Consider the following 17,150-nt stretch of genomic DNA (forward strand, 5'->3'; position numbering starts at 1 on the left):
TCTTAAAATTAAAGCTATGCTATAGGTCTAGCACGGAGGCACATGCCTATAATCCCAATGCTTTGGGAGGCCAAGGCAGAAGTATCAATTGCCTGAGGCCAGAAGTTTGAGACCAGCTGGGGTGAGAAACCCTATCTCTACATAAAAATTTAAGAATTAGCCGGGCGTGGTGGCTCATGCCTGTAATCCCAGCACTTTGGGAGGCCAAGGTGGGTGGATCACGAGGTCAAGAGATCGAGACCATCCTGGTCAACATGGTGAAACCCTGTCTCTACTAAAAATACAAAAAATTAGCTGGGCATGGTGGCGCATGCCTGTAATCCCAGCTACTCAGGAGGCTGAGGAAGGAGAATTGCCTGAACCCAGGAGGCAGAGGTTGCGGTGAGCCAAGATTGTGCCATTGCACTCCAGCCTGGGTAATGAGCGAAACTCTGTCTCCAAAAAAAAAAAAAAAAAAAAAAAACCACAAAAAAAATTTAAGAATTAGCCAGGCATGGTAGTGCATGCCTATATAGTCTTAGTTACTCAGAAGGCTGAGGTGAGTGGTCTGCTTGAGCCTAAGAATGCAAGGCTATAGTGGCCTATGATGGTGCCAATCCTAACCGGGGCAACAGAGACAGACTGTGTCTAAAAAAGAAATAAAAAACCAAGAACAAAATAAAGCTATGCTTTAATTTTAGAGACTATTAAAATAGCAGGTATATTTTTACTCAAAGCACTCCTAATGTCAAAAGAGAAGCCTGAACTCTTACAAGTTAAATTATGTACATGGGTAGACACAGTTAAAAAAATCCAGTATCTGTTGTTCTAACCATTTTTAGAGTCCATCTTCTACTAAAATGCAGAACTTTCATTAAGAAAAAAGTATTACCATGATCTTTATTGGCAATAAATAATTTGGGACATAGCTAAATTGTCAGACACAGAAAACGACTAACCAAGCCTATGGATAAGGAAAAACTGGCTTCCCAGCTTCAGTTCTCAAGATATGGTTACTATGTAAACATAGAAATTTCTCATAATTTTCAAGTTTAGTTGTTCTACTTTTACTTGTGAACAAATGCTAAATCAGACAAGAATTGTTATACAGGATAAAACTCTAAAAAAAAAAAACCAAAATAAATGCATCACTGAGTTTGTAAATGTTAGCCTATTTCAGAATATGAAAAGTTTTCCTCTTACCTACTACAAACATGATCTATAAGCAGAGACACAGAATCTAGATTATTATCAAGTTTGGTATTATGATATAGGCACCGATCCCTTTGTAGTTCCACCGCCTGCCGCAGGAGAGTCTGTAAACGCCGTGGGGGAAGCATCACTGATGGTGGTAAATAGGCTTTAATAGAAGATATTTCAAAAAAGAGAAATAATAAGCTGTAAACTTTTATTTAAGACATTTGTTCATCTTCTGCTGTATTTGTTCCTACCCCAATAGTATCTATTCCTTAAGCAGAGAAGTTCTGGGTGATGTGGTATGTGAGCTTTATCAATGTCTGTCAGCAGTAATAACTATGTTGCTCCTAGAATTGGATATACTTGGGCGGGAGGGGTTTACTTCGTATGTGGATTTTCTAGAGGCAGGAATGATAAGTGGGGAATAACAACAACAAAATGAAGAAAAAGAAGACAACAATGAAAAGAATATCAGATAATGATTGTGTACCAGAAGGAGACCAGGTATAAGTAAAGTCTCCACTTAACAAAGAGCAGAATTTTGGCAAATGCTGCAGCAGGTCAAGTTTTAGTTCCCATTAAACTGCTCTAAAAATCACTTCTTGGCCTTTTGGCTAGAATCAAGTGCAAACTGCTCCAAATGTCAAAGATACTGTGTGAATTCAGGGAGTAACTGATGTTTTGATATTAACATCAACCTATTGCAATCCCTGAATGCCTTTATACCTCCCCAGCTGCATGGCTTTGTGATTCTTAGGATCTTCACTGTCATCTCAACATCAAAACTATAGAATCATAATTTTCAGAGAGAACATCTTTTACATAAAAATATGGCAAAAATGAAACCCGTATTACAATCTAGAAGTAACATAACACGGTTGGGGAAGAAAAAAACAATTTACCTAAAGAAACTTGGGCCTTACTATTGAAATCAACAAATATTTAAAGCACTTGTGACTTAAAACTGTGGTTTACGTATTTTTTTCTCTAAATATGGCACTTTTCCCGCAAACAAAATAAGGGAGAGCATCACTACATAATACAAATGAAAAAAGGGGTGCTCCGGAACCAGTGCCCTTTCACTGACTCCTGAGGTTACTTTCCTAGACTCCATGACAGAGTCTGCAAAAATGGATTCTCCCTCTTCTAACCACTCAATAAAAGTATGTCTAGATATGTCTTTCTAATTGATCCATTGTATCCATTTATAATCTAAGGGAAAACACAGAAACATAAAAAATTAAGACTCTTACTCTGAAGTTTGTCCAAGAGTTTAGATCGGGAAGCTGTCCCTTTGCCTTCCCATTCTGCTTTTGCACGTAGGTCTTCTGCATGGCTACACATCAGATACCTAAAAATACAACAGAGAAAGCAACCAATATCAAGCCCATTTCTTTGAAATATATAGAATTGAAAAGTATTGACGATCTAGCTATCTGCTTCTTACTAATACATATCAAGAAATTCCTACAGTGGACTCAATTAATTAATCTGGTACCTGCATAAAATGACTGAAATGTAAAGCAACAATAGCTAAATATATATTATCTATAAACAGAACATATTTTAACGTTATTGTTATATAAATATGGCTCTTACTGTGCAGGTTCTGTTATAGCAATCAACATATATCACTTCCTTTAATATTTATAACAACCCTGTAAGCACTATTATTATTCTGTTTTTATAAATGAAAAAACCAAGGCACAGAAAGCTTAAGTAACTGGTCTAGTGTTAAGAGGCAAAGGAGGAATATAAACTTAGCTATTCTAGCTGTAGAACTTGCTCTTAACCACTAGGCTAACTTAACTACTTCTGATAGTAGAATAAAACTCAAAAGAACATACTTTTAAAACTTTATAATAAACATCATTCTAGAAATAGTATAACTGGATAATCATCTTTGTGTCATCTTGTGAAAGATATTGAGATCCCAAAGCACAAAAATGGGTAACTGTTTTATTGCTCACTATATGTACAGAAAGTGGAATAAATGCTAAAGTTCACAGATTTTGGAGAAAAAACAAGGGTCCCCTGCTGGGAGTGTGACCCTGACCTGGTTTTGGCTCTACTCAGGAGAATGGGCTTTGAAAGTTAAAGAAGTGAAGGTATTATTCAAACATGGAGATTAGATGTGGCAAGTAACTCTCCTGCTGTTTTGTCTCATACTCTGCCAGACAAATCTGTTTTCACTTGTAAAAAGAATGTTAAATAGGGTAATGAGAATTCTTGATGATGAAGCATATTAAGTACTTAGTCTACTACCTGCTATACAGGTAGAGCTCAATATCAGAAATCTCTCAGTTAACATGAGTATCACTCTCTCCCTTTCTTAACTGCATAAAGCATATTTCATTTAGAATCTAAATGATTTAATAGTCTCTTCCTAAACAGAACTACTTGTTCTCTTGTTGTTTAGTACATAGTGCTTTAGCCAAAAAAACAAAACAAAACAAAAACTACTTTAAAAAAATAATGTAAGTAATTATACTCAAAATACTCTATAGGAAGCTGGATATTGTGAATATTTTGTTTCTAAAATAATTTTTTGGGGGAAAGTTTATTATCAATAATTATATGAAAGAAATGTTCACTTTTAAAATTTTACAAAAATGACTTATGATTGCTTCTATGTCCTTGTGAAAATACACATTAAATCTTAAAGTTTCAAATGAATTTCTGTTTTACAGAAAGTCACATAGTATAACTAAACGGAAACTGGACTGAGAAGAAGAAACCCTGGGTTCTGATCCCAGTTCCACATCTTGCCACCTTTGGGCCATTTCCTTAGGCAAAAAACTCAGGGTTTGCTTCAGAATAAAACCCATATGATTAAATTATATGTTGTGACACAAGAGCAGGAAAAACGATCATCCTGTAAATGATATTCAGATGACAAAGAAATCAGATACTGCATTAAAAAGGTAATCAGCATGCCTGTAATCCCAACACTTTGGGAGGCCGAAGTGGGTGGATCACCTGAGGAGTTTGAGATCAGCCTGGTCAACGTGGCAAAACTCCATCTTTGCTAAAAATAAAAAAAATAAAAAAAAAAATAGCTGGGTGTGGTAGCATGCGCTTGTAATCCCAGCTACTTGGGAGGCTGAGGCAGGAGAATTGCTTGAACCCAGGAGGTGGAGGTTGCAGTGAGCCGAGACTATGCCACTGCATTTCAGCTTGGGTGATGGAGACTCTGTCTCCAAAAAAAAAAAAAAAAAAGGTAAACAGAACAAGATGATTTTTCAGCTACCATATTAAAACATCTAGCAGGCCAGTATGGTAGCTCATGCCTGTAAACCTAGCATTTTGGGAAGCCAAGGTGGGAGGACTGCTTGAGCACAAGAGTTCAAGACCAGTCTAGGCAACACAGTGAGACTTCATCTCAAAAAACTTGAAGAATTTACTGTTTCAAGATGTGGTAGTGGGTAAAACCAATGACTTTGGAATCAGTCAAACCAAGTTTTGAGTCTTGGCTTTCTGATTTATTAGCTTTAAACTGTGCTGGTTACTTAATTTCTTTGAGGCTCAGTTTCCTTATATGCCAGGAATGCCCCCTTATCTTGGGTCTATTCTTTTGTCCATCATTTTGTATTTACAAACTCGTTATGTGTCACATATTTGTTCTCGATGCTGGAGCCATATCATATAGTGAAAAATGCTATAAAGAAAAAAAATTAAAAACAGAGTGATGTAACAGAGAATACCTATGGGTAATCTTGGGAGAAGATCATGCTCGGGCTAGGAATTGAGCAAGGAGTACCCAGCTATGCAAAGACTAGGGGGACATGCATTTCAGATGGAGGGGACAAGCAGTGCAAATGCCTTAAGGGGTGGCAAGTTAACGAACAGAAAGATCATGAGTGTCACTATAGAGTAACGAATAAAGAAAAAGATGGCAGAAAAAGATCAGGGATTTTGTGGCCTTGCATTAACATTTTGGGCTTTACTTTAAGACTGCTGGAAAGCCAGTGGCAATGGAGTGAAAAGACTTCATTTACGGTTTTTGCTTATTTATTTGTCTGGCTGCTGTGTGAAACATGCATTGTTAAGAAATTAAGAGTGAAGTTGGGTGCAGTGGCTCATGTGTATAATCCCCACACTTTAGAAGGCTGAGGCAGGTGGATCACCTAAGATCAGGAGTTTGAGACCAGTCTGGCCAATGTGGTAGGACCCTGTCTCTACTAAAAATACAAAATTAGCCAGGTGTGGTGGCACATGCCTGTAATCCTAGCTACTCAGGAGGCAAGGCTGAACAAACGCTTGAACCTGGGAGTAGGAGGTTGCAGTGAGCTAAGATTGCACCATTGCACTCTAGCCTGGGTGACAATAGTGAAACTCTATGTCTCAAAAAAAAAAAAAAAGAAATTAAGAGTGAAGACGAGGTGGGAAGCTACTATAATATTCTAAGAGAGATGTGCATGGCTTAACGAGGCTAGAAACTATGGAGATTCAGAGAAATAAAAATTTGAGATGTTTTAGAATTAGGCCATACATGTCAAAGTTAAAAGATAAAGAAAAAGCAGTATGAGGCTTGTCTCCTGGGTTCAAGTGATTCTCCTGCCTCAGCCTCCTGAGTAGCTGGGATTACAGGCGTGTGCCACCACACTCGGCTAATTTTTTGTATTTTTAGTAGAGACGGGGTTTCACTATGTTGGCCAGACTGGTCTCAAACTCCTGACCTTGTGATCTGCCCGCCTTGGCCTCCCAAAGTGTTGGGATTACAGGTGAGAGCCACCACTCCTGGCATTTATTCTTTTTTATGCTAGTATAAATGAAACTGTTTTCTTAACTCCATTTTTTAAAATTATTCATTGAGAAATACCGTTATTGTGTATTGATCTTGTAAACTACAACCTTGCTGAACTTGCCTATTAGTTCTAAGAGTTTTTTAGTGGATTCTTTAAATTTTCTTTATATAAAATCATGACATCGTTGAACAGAGATAGTTTTACTTTTTCCTTTTCAACCTGTATGCCTTTTATTCCTTTTTCTTGCTCAATTTCCTTGGCCAGAACCTCCAGTACAATGTTGAATGGAAGTAGCAAGAGTAGACATCACTGTCCTATTCTTGATCACAGGAAGAGAGCTTTCAGTCTTTCACTGCCAGCCCCATGAGTTTGCATTAATACCTTTATTCGGGCAAGGAAGTTCCTTTCTATTCCTAGTTTGTTGAGTTATTTATCATGAAGAGGTAAATCAAGAATTTTGTTTTGAGGCTGGGTGCAGTGGTTCATGCCTATAATCCCACCTTGGGAGGCTGAGGTGGGTGGATTGCTTAAGGCTAGGAGGAGTTCAAGATCAGCCTGGGCAACATAGCTAGACCTGTCTCTACAAAAAAATGAAAAAATTAGCCACACATGGTGGTACACGCCTGAAGTCCTACCTACTTAGGTGGGTAAGGCAGGAGGATAACTTGAGCCCAGAAACTGGAGGCTGCAGTGAACTATGATCATGCCACTGCACTCCAGCCCCATATAACTGAGACATCTATGAAACATCCAAGTGGAGAATGTCAAGTATGCCACTAGAAATACACATTGATAGTTCAGATGAAAGCGTAAATTTAAGAGCCACTGGTATACAGATAGTATGTGAGTGCATGGTATAGAATGACATTGCCTAAGAAGAGTATGTAGACAAGTATAGAATGACATTGCCTAAGAAGAGTATGTAGACAGAGAATAGAAAGGAGGCCCAGGACCAAACCTTTGGGTACTCTAACATTTTAATGATTAATGTGGCCAGGTACAGTGACTCATGCCCGTAATCCCAGCACTGTGGGAAGATCACTTGAGGCCAGGAGTTTGAGACCACACTGGACAACATAGTGAGACCCTGTCTCTACCCCTTCTCCCCTGAACAAGGACTGATGTTGATGTGAGGCTGAAATGAGGCTATTTACATGAAAAGCTCAGCAAGGGCCTGGTACATGACAAGTATTCACTTAAAAAGTTAGTATGCATCAATACTGGAAACATCATTGCTTACTGTGATCCATATCATATGATTTTTGTTTTGTTTTTAACTACAAAAGCTGTCCTTGGAATGTAAAAGGGTTTTTATAGAAGATTTCAAAATAGCATTTCACAGGCAATACATATTTTCTTCTCCCTTTCACCCACTTAAATATATCTCTATCCTAATATGAATAGTTTCCTAGGATGACAAAAATAGTTCATACATATAGGAGTGAGTTTACCTAGACAAACATCTAAGAATTAAGCAATAATCAAGTATTTATATTTTGGAAAAATGTTAAAGAAATATAACTTTGGCTCTCCATTAACCTAAGTTCAAGAACTCAGTTTCCTTACCCACTAAGAACATGAATGCGCTCTGTATTGTATTTCAGCGGCGTCAATTCACAGCGTAGAACTTGAAGTGCCTCCAGGACCTTGCCATCCTCCAGGTATTCTAGGTACTTCTGCTGCAGCAGCAAAAACTTCATCCTCTGACATGACAGAAAGCAGCAGTCAGGGGAAAAAAGTTGATGGAAGTTTCAGAAAATGTTTGTGCCTAAACAGAACAGTAGAAACCATTCTACTATGTCCTTTGAAATAACTTTTTATAAAGCTTCAAGATGACTCTAAATAGTTTAGTTGAGCCACAGCAGATTAAATGTGACTTTGCTCAATTCCACATCTTAATAAAACTCTGCTTTGAACAAATAATCTCAAATCAGATTAGATCATTAGTGACCAACAGATCAGCCTTGGAAAAAATAAATCCTCCTCTCAAAGCAATCTCCTAGAATTTTATTTCTTGTATAAAAATTTAGAACTATCCCAAGTATTCAAAATTTGCTTTTTAAGAAGTATGACTTTATAACTGGGGCACTGGGGGCTTCTGCGCAATAAGTTTTGAAAAGATTAGAGAAAAAAACAGTTAGCAAATAACTATTTAGGTCTCAATGTAAAAGAGGGACTAAGTAGACCTTTCAGAAAGCAGAACTAGACACACTCAGGAGAAGTTGAAAAGTGTTGTATTTTGGCTTATCAAAAGTTAAGAGCTGTCCAACAAATGGACTGCAAGTTGGCGTGCAAAGTATTGAGTTTCCCATGACTGAAGTGGACAAGCGTAAGTTTGACGGACTCACTCTTTTCTAGGCGGCTATTAAGGGACGCCTACATTAGATGATTGAATTTAAAGGTTTCTTAAAAAAATTCAGTATTTGTACTTGAATATACAGTGGTAAAACTCTCACGTCCACTTAAAATTAAAACTTAAAGTACAATTTTTCTTCTTCATAAGATGCTTCCCTTTTTTTTTTTTTTTTTGAGACAGAGTCTCACTCTGTGGCCCAGGCTGGAGTGCAGTGGCATGATCTTGGCTTACTGCAACCTCCGCCTCGAGTTCATGCGATTCTCCTGCCTCAGCTTCCCAAGAAGCTGGGATTACAGGTGCGCTCCACCACACCCAGCTAATGTTTGTATTTTTAGTAGAGATGGGGTTTCACCATGTTGGCCAGGCTGATCTCAAACTCCTGACTTCAAGTCATCTGCCCGCCTTGGCCTCCCAAAATGCTGGGATTACAGGCATGAGCCACCATGCCCAGACCAAGACGCTTACTTTAAAACCATAAAAAAATACACTGCTGTCATGAAATGTCGTGGAGAAATTACCATTTATTTGCAGAATTAACAGTATAATAAACTTCTCTACAAGATTTTCTATCAAGGAGTATTTAGAAGAGAGATGTGAACTTCAAGCTTACAAAAATGGTTTCTAGAGAAACTAAGCAATAATAAACCCTCTTATATAAGTTAGGCAAGTATTAAATACATCCTTTATAAGATACATTGGTTATGCTTGATACAAATCTCATCTTAAATATATGGCTAAGGAACAGAAAAAAATTCAAACTGAGACACTCCTGTAACTCTAGGAAAATTACACTTACCAAATTTTACACATAAATTTAGAATAACTAATGAATGTTTCAGAAATATGTTAAGTGCCAAGACGCCCTGAAAAGTACATTGCTGTACATGTAGCCTACGGTTAACCTTCCTATGTTAAATGAAAAAAACTTTTGACATTGATCAGATCACAGAAACCAAAACCTAAACAAGGAAAAAAAAATCTAAAAATGAAAGCGTTCTATATTTGAAGTTATTCTGGATATCTGCACCATTTTAGCTTCTGAAAAAAAAATGCAACTATGAAATGAAGACCTCATATATTTTCATTTTTCAAAATACTATTAAAAGCTTAATTCTATTTTGTGGTATTTTTAAAATTCAAATTTGAAAATCATACACAGTTGCAGAACTTTTTCATTTAAATGCCACATGGAACTGGCCAGAGCATGTGATGTAATTTCTTCACTAAATTCTCTTAGTAATTGGGAATTGAGGGACTTAAAAAAAAAAATTTCAGGGCAAGTTTTCTTATTTACTTAATATTTATGTATTTTTTAGTATCAATTATTGGGCCCTATGTCCACCCCTATCCGATTCCACTGTGTGTAGGGACAGTGCCCATAGTGCTATTTCCCCCTTATTTTCCCACCAAGATCTTGATAGAACATGTTACTCTCTTTCTATGGGGCAGAGGTGGGGCAGGAGAGCAGAGAAAGGCAGACTAAAATTTTGAGAGAAGCCAATATAAACACATATTTCTGTATATACAGGGAGTGCTATAAAAGTAGCAAAAGAGCATTTCTCTATGAGTCATTTTATCCAGATTAAGACCAAGAATATCCTCCAACAGATATCAAATCCTGATACTGTGCATGACAATTAACATGCTGCTGGCCAAGCACAACTAGAGATTCGGTTGAGAAAATGTTTATTCTCCAAAATAATCAGTTGATGTATTTGACACATATGATAAGGGTGGGAGAAATATTGCATTTTACCACCCAAAATTTAAAGCACAAAAATGTAAATATAACCTCCAGAAAGCAAAGACCTTTAAATTAGTTAACAAATAATGTTAAATATTTACTGAAAACATTGTAAAAATCAGACAAAAATTAAAGCTTGCTGAGATGGGGACAGGGCTCTACTAATGTTTATGTTTTAAAAAAAAATCTTGAAGAAATAAAGAAAAAAAAGGTTAGGAAAATAAACTCTCCTTTATGTCTTTCTCCAACTCCCAACTAGATCTCTTAAGATTATTTTGGGTTTCTAATGATTTTTCCGCCATCTCTGGGCCCAGCAGGATTTCCTTCTCCATTTTAATACTTAATAAAAATTTGAAATTGTTAAGTGACTAGGATAGCTTGAATGATAGTTTCACATTGTAAATTCACTGTTGCTCCCCTAGTCCACCCAATACTAAATTGCTTTATCCCTTCCTTTGCTCCCATATTATTAAATTGAACTCAACATGAAAGAAAAACCCAGAAATTATGATACTCAGAAAGTCTGGTTCTCAAGGGCAGCCTTCTAGATAATTCAGTAGTGGTTCTAACTCTGGAGTAAGGTTATAACCAAATCTTACCAATTAAATCATGATTCAGAGAAAAGGGGAAATAAATTATATCTAAATTTGGCTCTTAAAATTCCTCATTTGACTTTAAAATATACTAGTTAATTATAGATGCCAATTTTTGTTAAGCATATTTCGATTACATTAAAAAATAAAGAACCAAATATTTCTAGACATATAAAAGTTTTCTATTACTGGTCTCGTATACTCATCCAAATCGCCCAGAAATGGCTAAGTATATTTGAACCCAAACTAAAAAATGCTGATTTGGCCAGGCGTGGTGGCTCATACCTGTAATCCCAGCACTCTGGAAGGCCAAGGTAGGTGGATCACCTGAGGTCAGGAGTTTGAGACCAGCCTGGCCAACATGGTGAAACCCATCTCTACAAAAAAAAAAAAAAAATTAGCCGGGCATGGTGGTGGACACCTATAATTCCAGCTACTCGGTGGGCTGAGGCAGGAGAATCTCTTGAACCCAAGGTGGAGGTTGTAGTGACCAAGATAGCACCATTGCACTCCAGCCTGGACAACAACAATAAAACTCTGTCTTAAAAAAAAATGCTGATTCATGAGAGCAACTTCTGCTATTCCTAGTACCATTTGACTGGAAACCATTTAAAAATGAAAGTAGGTTGGCCAGGGGTGGTGGCTCATGCCTGTAATCCCAGCACTCAGGGAGTCTGAGGCGGGTGGATCACGAGGTCAGGAGATCGAGACCAGTCTGGCCAATACGGTGAAACCCCATCTCTACTAAAAATACAAAAATTAGCTGCGCATGGTGGCATGCGCCTGTAGTCCCAACTACTCGGGAGGCTGAGGCAGAAGAATTGCTTGAACCCAGGAGGCGGAGGTTGCAGTGAGCCAAGATCGTGCTACTGAACTCCAGCCTGGGTGACAGAGTAAGACTGTGTCTCAAAAAAGAAAACAAAAATAAAAACAGGAGTAGACTGTAGGGGGAGTGGACTGGGTCAATGAAAACATTCAGGCTTAAAAAATAAAGTACAATTTTAGTCTAGACTAAGCCATCAAATATGTTCGGGTGTACAATTAAAATAATTATGTTTAAAGAAACCCTAATAGTTATCTTCTAAGATATTATTACAAATTTAAGCTTATATTAGATTCTCTTCTTCTGGAGATGGAATGGACAAGAAGAGTAAACTTAAACACAATTTGAGAAGTGAAGAGCAACTTCAAAAAATGCTGAAATGGATCTTTAAAAGCAATTGATTCATCAGTGCTTCAAAGTGAGATAAAAGTTGGAACCCCTTTCTTTTTATAAATACCTAAACAGTTTGATGGTGTGAGGCTCAGCCAGAGATTTAATCTTCATCTTTTATTAGATACTAGAATGTTCTATAGACTGAACAGGCTGTAAAAAGAAAGGATTCCTTATTATCTATAACTACCTTTCTTCAGTTTATATGTTGCTTCTAATGAAGGTTTCTAATGAGAAAGTCATAATCAAAATCCAATACAGAACCCTAAAATTACTATAAACAAATAAGAAAAAAATAGGAAGTGTATTAAATTTTTTACTACTAAATTACAGATATAATTTGGGTGAAGTTTATAAAAGAAAAACAACCTCCAAGAAATCACACACATTTTAAAACAGTCCATAGGCAAGTTTTTTATTGTCAACACACAAGTAGTGCTAACTTGCCCAATGGGAAAGCAACCATAAATCTTATTTTGGCCATCTAACTGTTTTTATTTTAGCTCATTCAATCAGAAGTAAAAATTTATTAAGGAACTGCTCAATAAAATATACTTGGGTGTTTTTTTTTAAATCCCGAAGACACTGATTGAGGAAACTTTAGTTAATGCAAAATTTCCAATCCCTTTGAGTATAGATGTTTAACTATTTTAACTTCTGTTTTTATTTTTAAATGTTACTATAGAATTGATTATTTTATAAGTTAATTTATCATCAATCTCCTTATTCAACAGTTTAAAATTTTTAATATTTTAAGTATTTAACGAATAAAAATAATATACCGCATCACCAATTTAAACGAATCTGGGTTTGTTCTTGCTTGTTTGCACCTTTAATTCACCAGAAGCCCATTTCTCTAGAAATATATTATTGTGTAGAATTATATTTTTTGAAAATTCTTTTGTAGTAAGATTTCAAGAGAAATAAACATAAGACACTATTAAGTTTATAGAAAGAGGCAGAAAAGATTAATGTTTGACCCAATTAAAAAAAAATCAAAACTAATATTGAACAAACAGCTGGTTTCTCTACTTCACTTCCTTTTTGCCTTCTTTCTCTCCCCACCCCCAGACAGGAAACTGCTTTTGACAACAAATGAATCAGCTAGAAGTTAAATAGCCAGCAGTTAGCAGCTGATTCTTCATGGTTTCCAAACTCCAGCCCCTAGAAAAAACTTATTTCCTCTCTCCCTCACCAACATCTACCGAAGAATTAAAGCCCATAAGTCTAAAAGATTCATCAACATTTATAAAAGAGGCTAACAGGTTAAACTACTAAATTGATCTTGTCAGGGAAATAAGGCCAGTAAGCAGGGCCCAATGGTCAAATCTGCATACAAACCCTCCACCAGAGTGATATGTATTATACAAACTTTGACACTGTCAATTCACACAACTGGAATGCAAGAATGGAAAATGGCCAGCACACCAACGGAGTTGGTTTGAATTAACTATAATTCCCAAAGATTAAAAAAAAATGATAATTAATGTATCACCTTCTTAAGGCTGTATGGATATCCACACACCCAAACACATTTTTTCCTTCAACCAGCACGTTCAGTATTACGAGTAACAAAAGTATAATTTATCTTTAACTCTATAAATATAAAACTCCTATTAGCAGCACTGAAAGCACAAAGATCTTTCAATATATTTTTTTTTGTAGAGCTCAATTTATAAAGTCGGTTCAAGTGACACATTTACTAAGTATGATTTTAAAAATTTAAAACTCATACTTTAAAACATTATATTCATCCTAGTTTACAAATTATATGAAATTTACTTTTAGGCCTCATTTTTTAAATAAGAGGCAGAAGCCTAGAGTTATCAATAACCTATTAAAATAAGCATAAATGTGAAACTAAGAACAAAAGTGTATTTACCACAATTATTCCCAACAACGTTTGAGAGATTTCAAGTGCGCCTCTTACCACAATAGCATGAGGAGAATGCACTAAAGGCTTTAGTTCATTCAGGTCATTTTCTGCCTGTAAAAATTGGTATAAAAGAAAAACAGAAATGTCACAAAATGTACATCAAATATGTAATTTTAGCAGCAGTCACACAGCTCTATATGCCCTACTTTACCTTATCCCAGTCTCCTTCCATGACATGATTTCGGAATTTGGTAGCAGAAGGATGTTCTAAACGACATCCTGACTCTTGCATGAGGAGATCAACAGTCTGGCTGCAGGAGAGATACAGTGTAAAACAGACCTGACCAACTTTAAGATTTTAATCTTCCAAATAAACTCATGTCCATGAAAACAGTTGCAAAGTTTTTAAGCTAGCCTCATGATGAAGAAAAAAATAGCTTTCATGTGCTTGGTTAAACAAACTTGATTTAAAACTGACACTTACATTTTTTCCTAGTCAAGTTAAAAAACTTTCTTGAAATCAGAATCAATGTAAGTTCTTCCTAGTTTGCCATTTAATGCCTCAATTTAATGTATAAAGTATAAAATTTCTAAAAATGTGCTGTAACCAACTAGTCAAATAAATGACAAACAAGGATCTACATACTACTTATGTTACATTTTGAAATATAAAAATTATTAGCTCCACACAGGGTGACAGAGACTACCCATGTTGGGTAAGAGCTTACATCCAGATACTATATTTGCATAGAAATTCTACTAGGTCAATCTTTAAAATTAAAATAAATCCAGCATCAAAAATCATTTCCTTTCTCTCTATACTAAAAATAGCAAATTTACTATGGTGTAGGTTCCAAACAGTCACGAGTTATTTCCTCCTGCTGCTGTCAGCTTGCTACTTGTCTCAGTAATATGTTCTGTTAGCATTTATAAAATCTGTTTTCATATTAATCCTTTTCCCTAGGGAATAAAGTGAATTCTTCCTACCACATATTTGTCTTTGAGAGCTTAAAAGATTCATCGACTGTATTTTCTTCCCTCATGTATTCTGGTATCTAAGAACCTTCATTTATCAGTCTTATATTTTTTGTGCTTATGTTTCAATGCTTTCTTATTCAGCTCTACTTAATTGTTAGCTAAACAGTGCAATTATCTATCTGAAAACCAAAATACTTATGTCACTTTTAAAAAGTTCTGTTCTCCTCCCCACTTCCCCAGAAATCCATAAATGCAAAAGTACTCATCGGCTAGCCTGAGAGAGCTTATTTCAATCTACACTTTGAATGCAGGAAACTGACTACTGCTGCATCTTCCCCTCTTCATTTCATTCTGATTGTGCCTCTTGCACCTCCTTCGTCAGGCACTCCCACCAATCCTACATTCCACCCACTTAGTTTTTCTTTGTGTATACAAAGCGGTGGTTTTTGTCCAAGGTCGCTGTCTACCTTCACCCTGTGTTAGGTATACAAGGCCACCTAAATTGTATTTGAAAACAAATGATTCACCAGATCAGATGTCCCCTTTCAGAGGCGATCATATTCTTGGTATTAAACTGAGATTTCAGACTAGTTAGGGTTAGGCCTCTTGTACACACACAAGGGCCTTTAAACGACATCAACACTGTATCTTCATTATTCCCATCAGATTTATTCAACAACCTCTTTCCAAATCATCCCAGCCCCTCCGTTCCCATAAACACTTGTAGGTGATTGTCTTTCCTGATTGGTAGTTTGCTTGGGTTGTTGTCTGCCACGGTTGGGGGTGGGGAGGTGTCCCACAAAGATGCCTCTAAGATACACTTGAAAAACAAATCCTCCAAGGTTCATTATTTCCACCAGCTCTAATCCACCCCTCCCCCAACACATACAGAGACACACTCCCGCATCTGTCTTTATTGACAGACAATTAAGCTCTGAAGGTGCGCGGGGAGGAGTCATTCTTTGGGTTTCCCCTAACCCTTCCCATCCCCTCAACCGCCTGTCTCGTCTCACAATTTGTCAGACTGATTGATTTTTCCCCTATTTCCTTTCAGGTCCGCTCCTCCTCCCCGGTCGGCCTGTCTGAGCCGCGTCCTCCTGTGTACAGGGCCCTGCGTGCCCAGCAGTCATTCTCTTTGACCGAGCTCTTTCCAGCCCCCTCCCCCCTCCGCCCCTTCCCCTTTCCCCCGGAGCCTCCGTCCCTCAGTCTGTCCATCACCAGCTGCCGGTAAGGGATACTTACTTGAGCCCTAAGCCATTCAAGTGTTGTCCTATTAGCCTAATGACATCCTCATCGGACTGGGAGAGCCGCTTCTTCTTCTTGAGGCTGCTGCCCAGTTCTGGGGTGGCCAAGGAAGAGGAGGCGGCGGTGGTGGCGGAGGCAGCTGCGACGGTGGCTGAGGCTGCGGCGGCCGCCCCGCCGGGAACCCCGTTATTGACATTCAGGCTGTTGCTATTGTTGCTGGCGGCGGAGGGGGCGGAAGGCAGCAGCCCATTGGCGTGGGCCAGGTCCCCCGCGGACGACGACGACGAGGGGGACGACTCCCCGTTCTGGGCCGACAAGCAGCCGAGTTCCTGGGTCTGTCCCTGGCCCCCGCCGCCCCCTCCTCCTCCACCGCCGCCGCCGCCACCTCCTCCTCCTCCTCCTGCCCCGTTGGCCTGCATGATGCTGCCGCTGACCAGGCTGTGGCCGCTACTTCGGTGGGGGACAGCAGCGGTGGCGGGAGGGGCAGCAGCCGGGGGGAGTCCCACCACTACCACCACGGAGGAGGAGGAGGAGGAGGAGGACGAGGACGACGAGGACGGAGGGGAGAGGCCTGCTCTGCCTGCTGAAGCCCCGGGCTCTCCTGCTCCCTCCGCCGCCGAGGCTCGGGGTTTCTTCCGCGGGGGCGGGGAGGCTCCGCCGGTGTCCGAGTCGGAGGAGGAGGAAGCGGAGGCCAGAGTTTCCTCGCCGAGAGAGGCCGTGGTGGGAAGCCGGTGGGGCGAGGCGGGGGAGGGGAGGCGGGGGCCGGGGAGAGGGTCGGGGTGAGGGGGGCCGGGGAGGCGGGGAGGGGGTCAGGGTAGGAGGGTGGGGGTGAGAGGAGGGGGAGGAGGAGGAGGGGGAGAAGGAGGATCCGGGCCCTTTTCCCCCCCCCCTCCCGGAGGCAGCTCGAGGTGCGCGGCCCGGGGGTCGCGCCGGGGGGCGCCGCGGGGCGGCTGCGGGGGCGCCGGGCCCGCCGCTGGGCTGAGCCCCGGCAGTGGCGGCGGCGGCGGGCGGCAGCGGAGGCAGCTGCCGCCTCTGTCCTCGGGTCCGCTCCGCTCTGCTCCCTGGTGTGTTGATTCTTCCCCCAGCTGCTGCCTAATGGAGTCCAGGCGCTCGCGTCACAGGAAATGCCTATACTGCCCTCCTCACTCACTTCCGGTGGCAGGTATGGAACCTATAGGGGGCCTGTCACCCAGCACGTGCGCCGAGGCTGGCCCGGGGGTC

General features: G+C 39.4%; 2 protein-coding genes across 5 annotated transcripts in view; one reads left to right on the forward strand and one right to left on the reverse strand.

The window, feature by feature from the left end:
- WDR26 (WD repeat domain 26) overlaps positions 1-16,363 on the reverse strand; it is a 47,319-nt gene extending 30,956 nt beyond the window's left edge. The window contains exons 1-6 of one of the 2 annotated variants that reach the window (XM_012459764.3): positions 15,927-16,363; positions 13,918-14,017; positions 13,761-13,817; positions 7,491-7,627; positions 2,430-2,527; positions 1,183-1,339 (exon numbers count right to left, since the gene is read on the reverse strand). In XM_012459764.3, coding sequence (XP_012315187.1) covers positions 1,183-1,339; positions 2,430-2,527; positions 7,491-7,627; positions 13,761-13,817; positions 13,918-14,017; positions 15,927-16,348 — 971 coding nt within the window. In that variant the 5' untranslated portion in view covers positions 16,349-16,363. Of the gene's footprint in view, positions 1-1,182; positions 1,340-2,429; positions 2,528-7,490; positions 7,628-13,712; positions 13,818-13,917; positions 14,018-15,926 lie in introns of both variants that reach the window. The other variant, XM_012459763.3, reaches the window with a different exon arrangement.
- Positions 15,865-17,150, forward strand: part of CNIH3 (cornichon family AMPA receptor auxiliary protein 3) — a 296,652-nt gene continuing 295,366 nt past the window's right edge. Inside the window, exon 1 of one of the 3 annotated variants that reach the window (XM_021677326.2) lies at positions 15,865-15,911. Coding sequence is in view for 1 of the 3 variants with exons in the window: in XM_021677324.2 (XP_021532999.1) it covers positions 17,054-17,091 (38 nt within the window). In the remaining 2 variants the exon portion in view is untranslated. Of the gene's footprint in view, positions 15,912-17,001; positions 17,092-17,150 lie in introns of those variants that run through there. The other 2 variants (XM_012459766.3, XM_021677324.2) reach the window with 2 other exon arrangements.

This window comes from Aotus nancymaae, unplaced genomic scaffold, assembly GCF_030222135.1.
Source record: "Aotus nancymaae isolate 86718 unplaced genomic scaffold, 86718_ANA_hifiasm-v0.15.2.pri h1tg000032l_0, whole genome shotgun sequence".
In the NCBI taxonomy this organism is placed as follows: Eukaryota; Metazoa; Chordata; class Mammalia; order Primates; family Aotidae; genus Aotus; species Aotus nancymaae.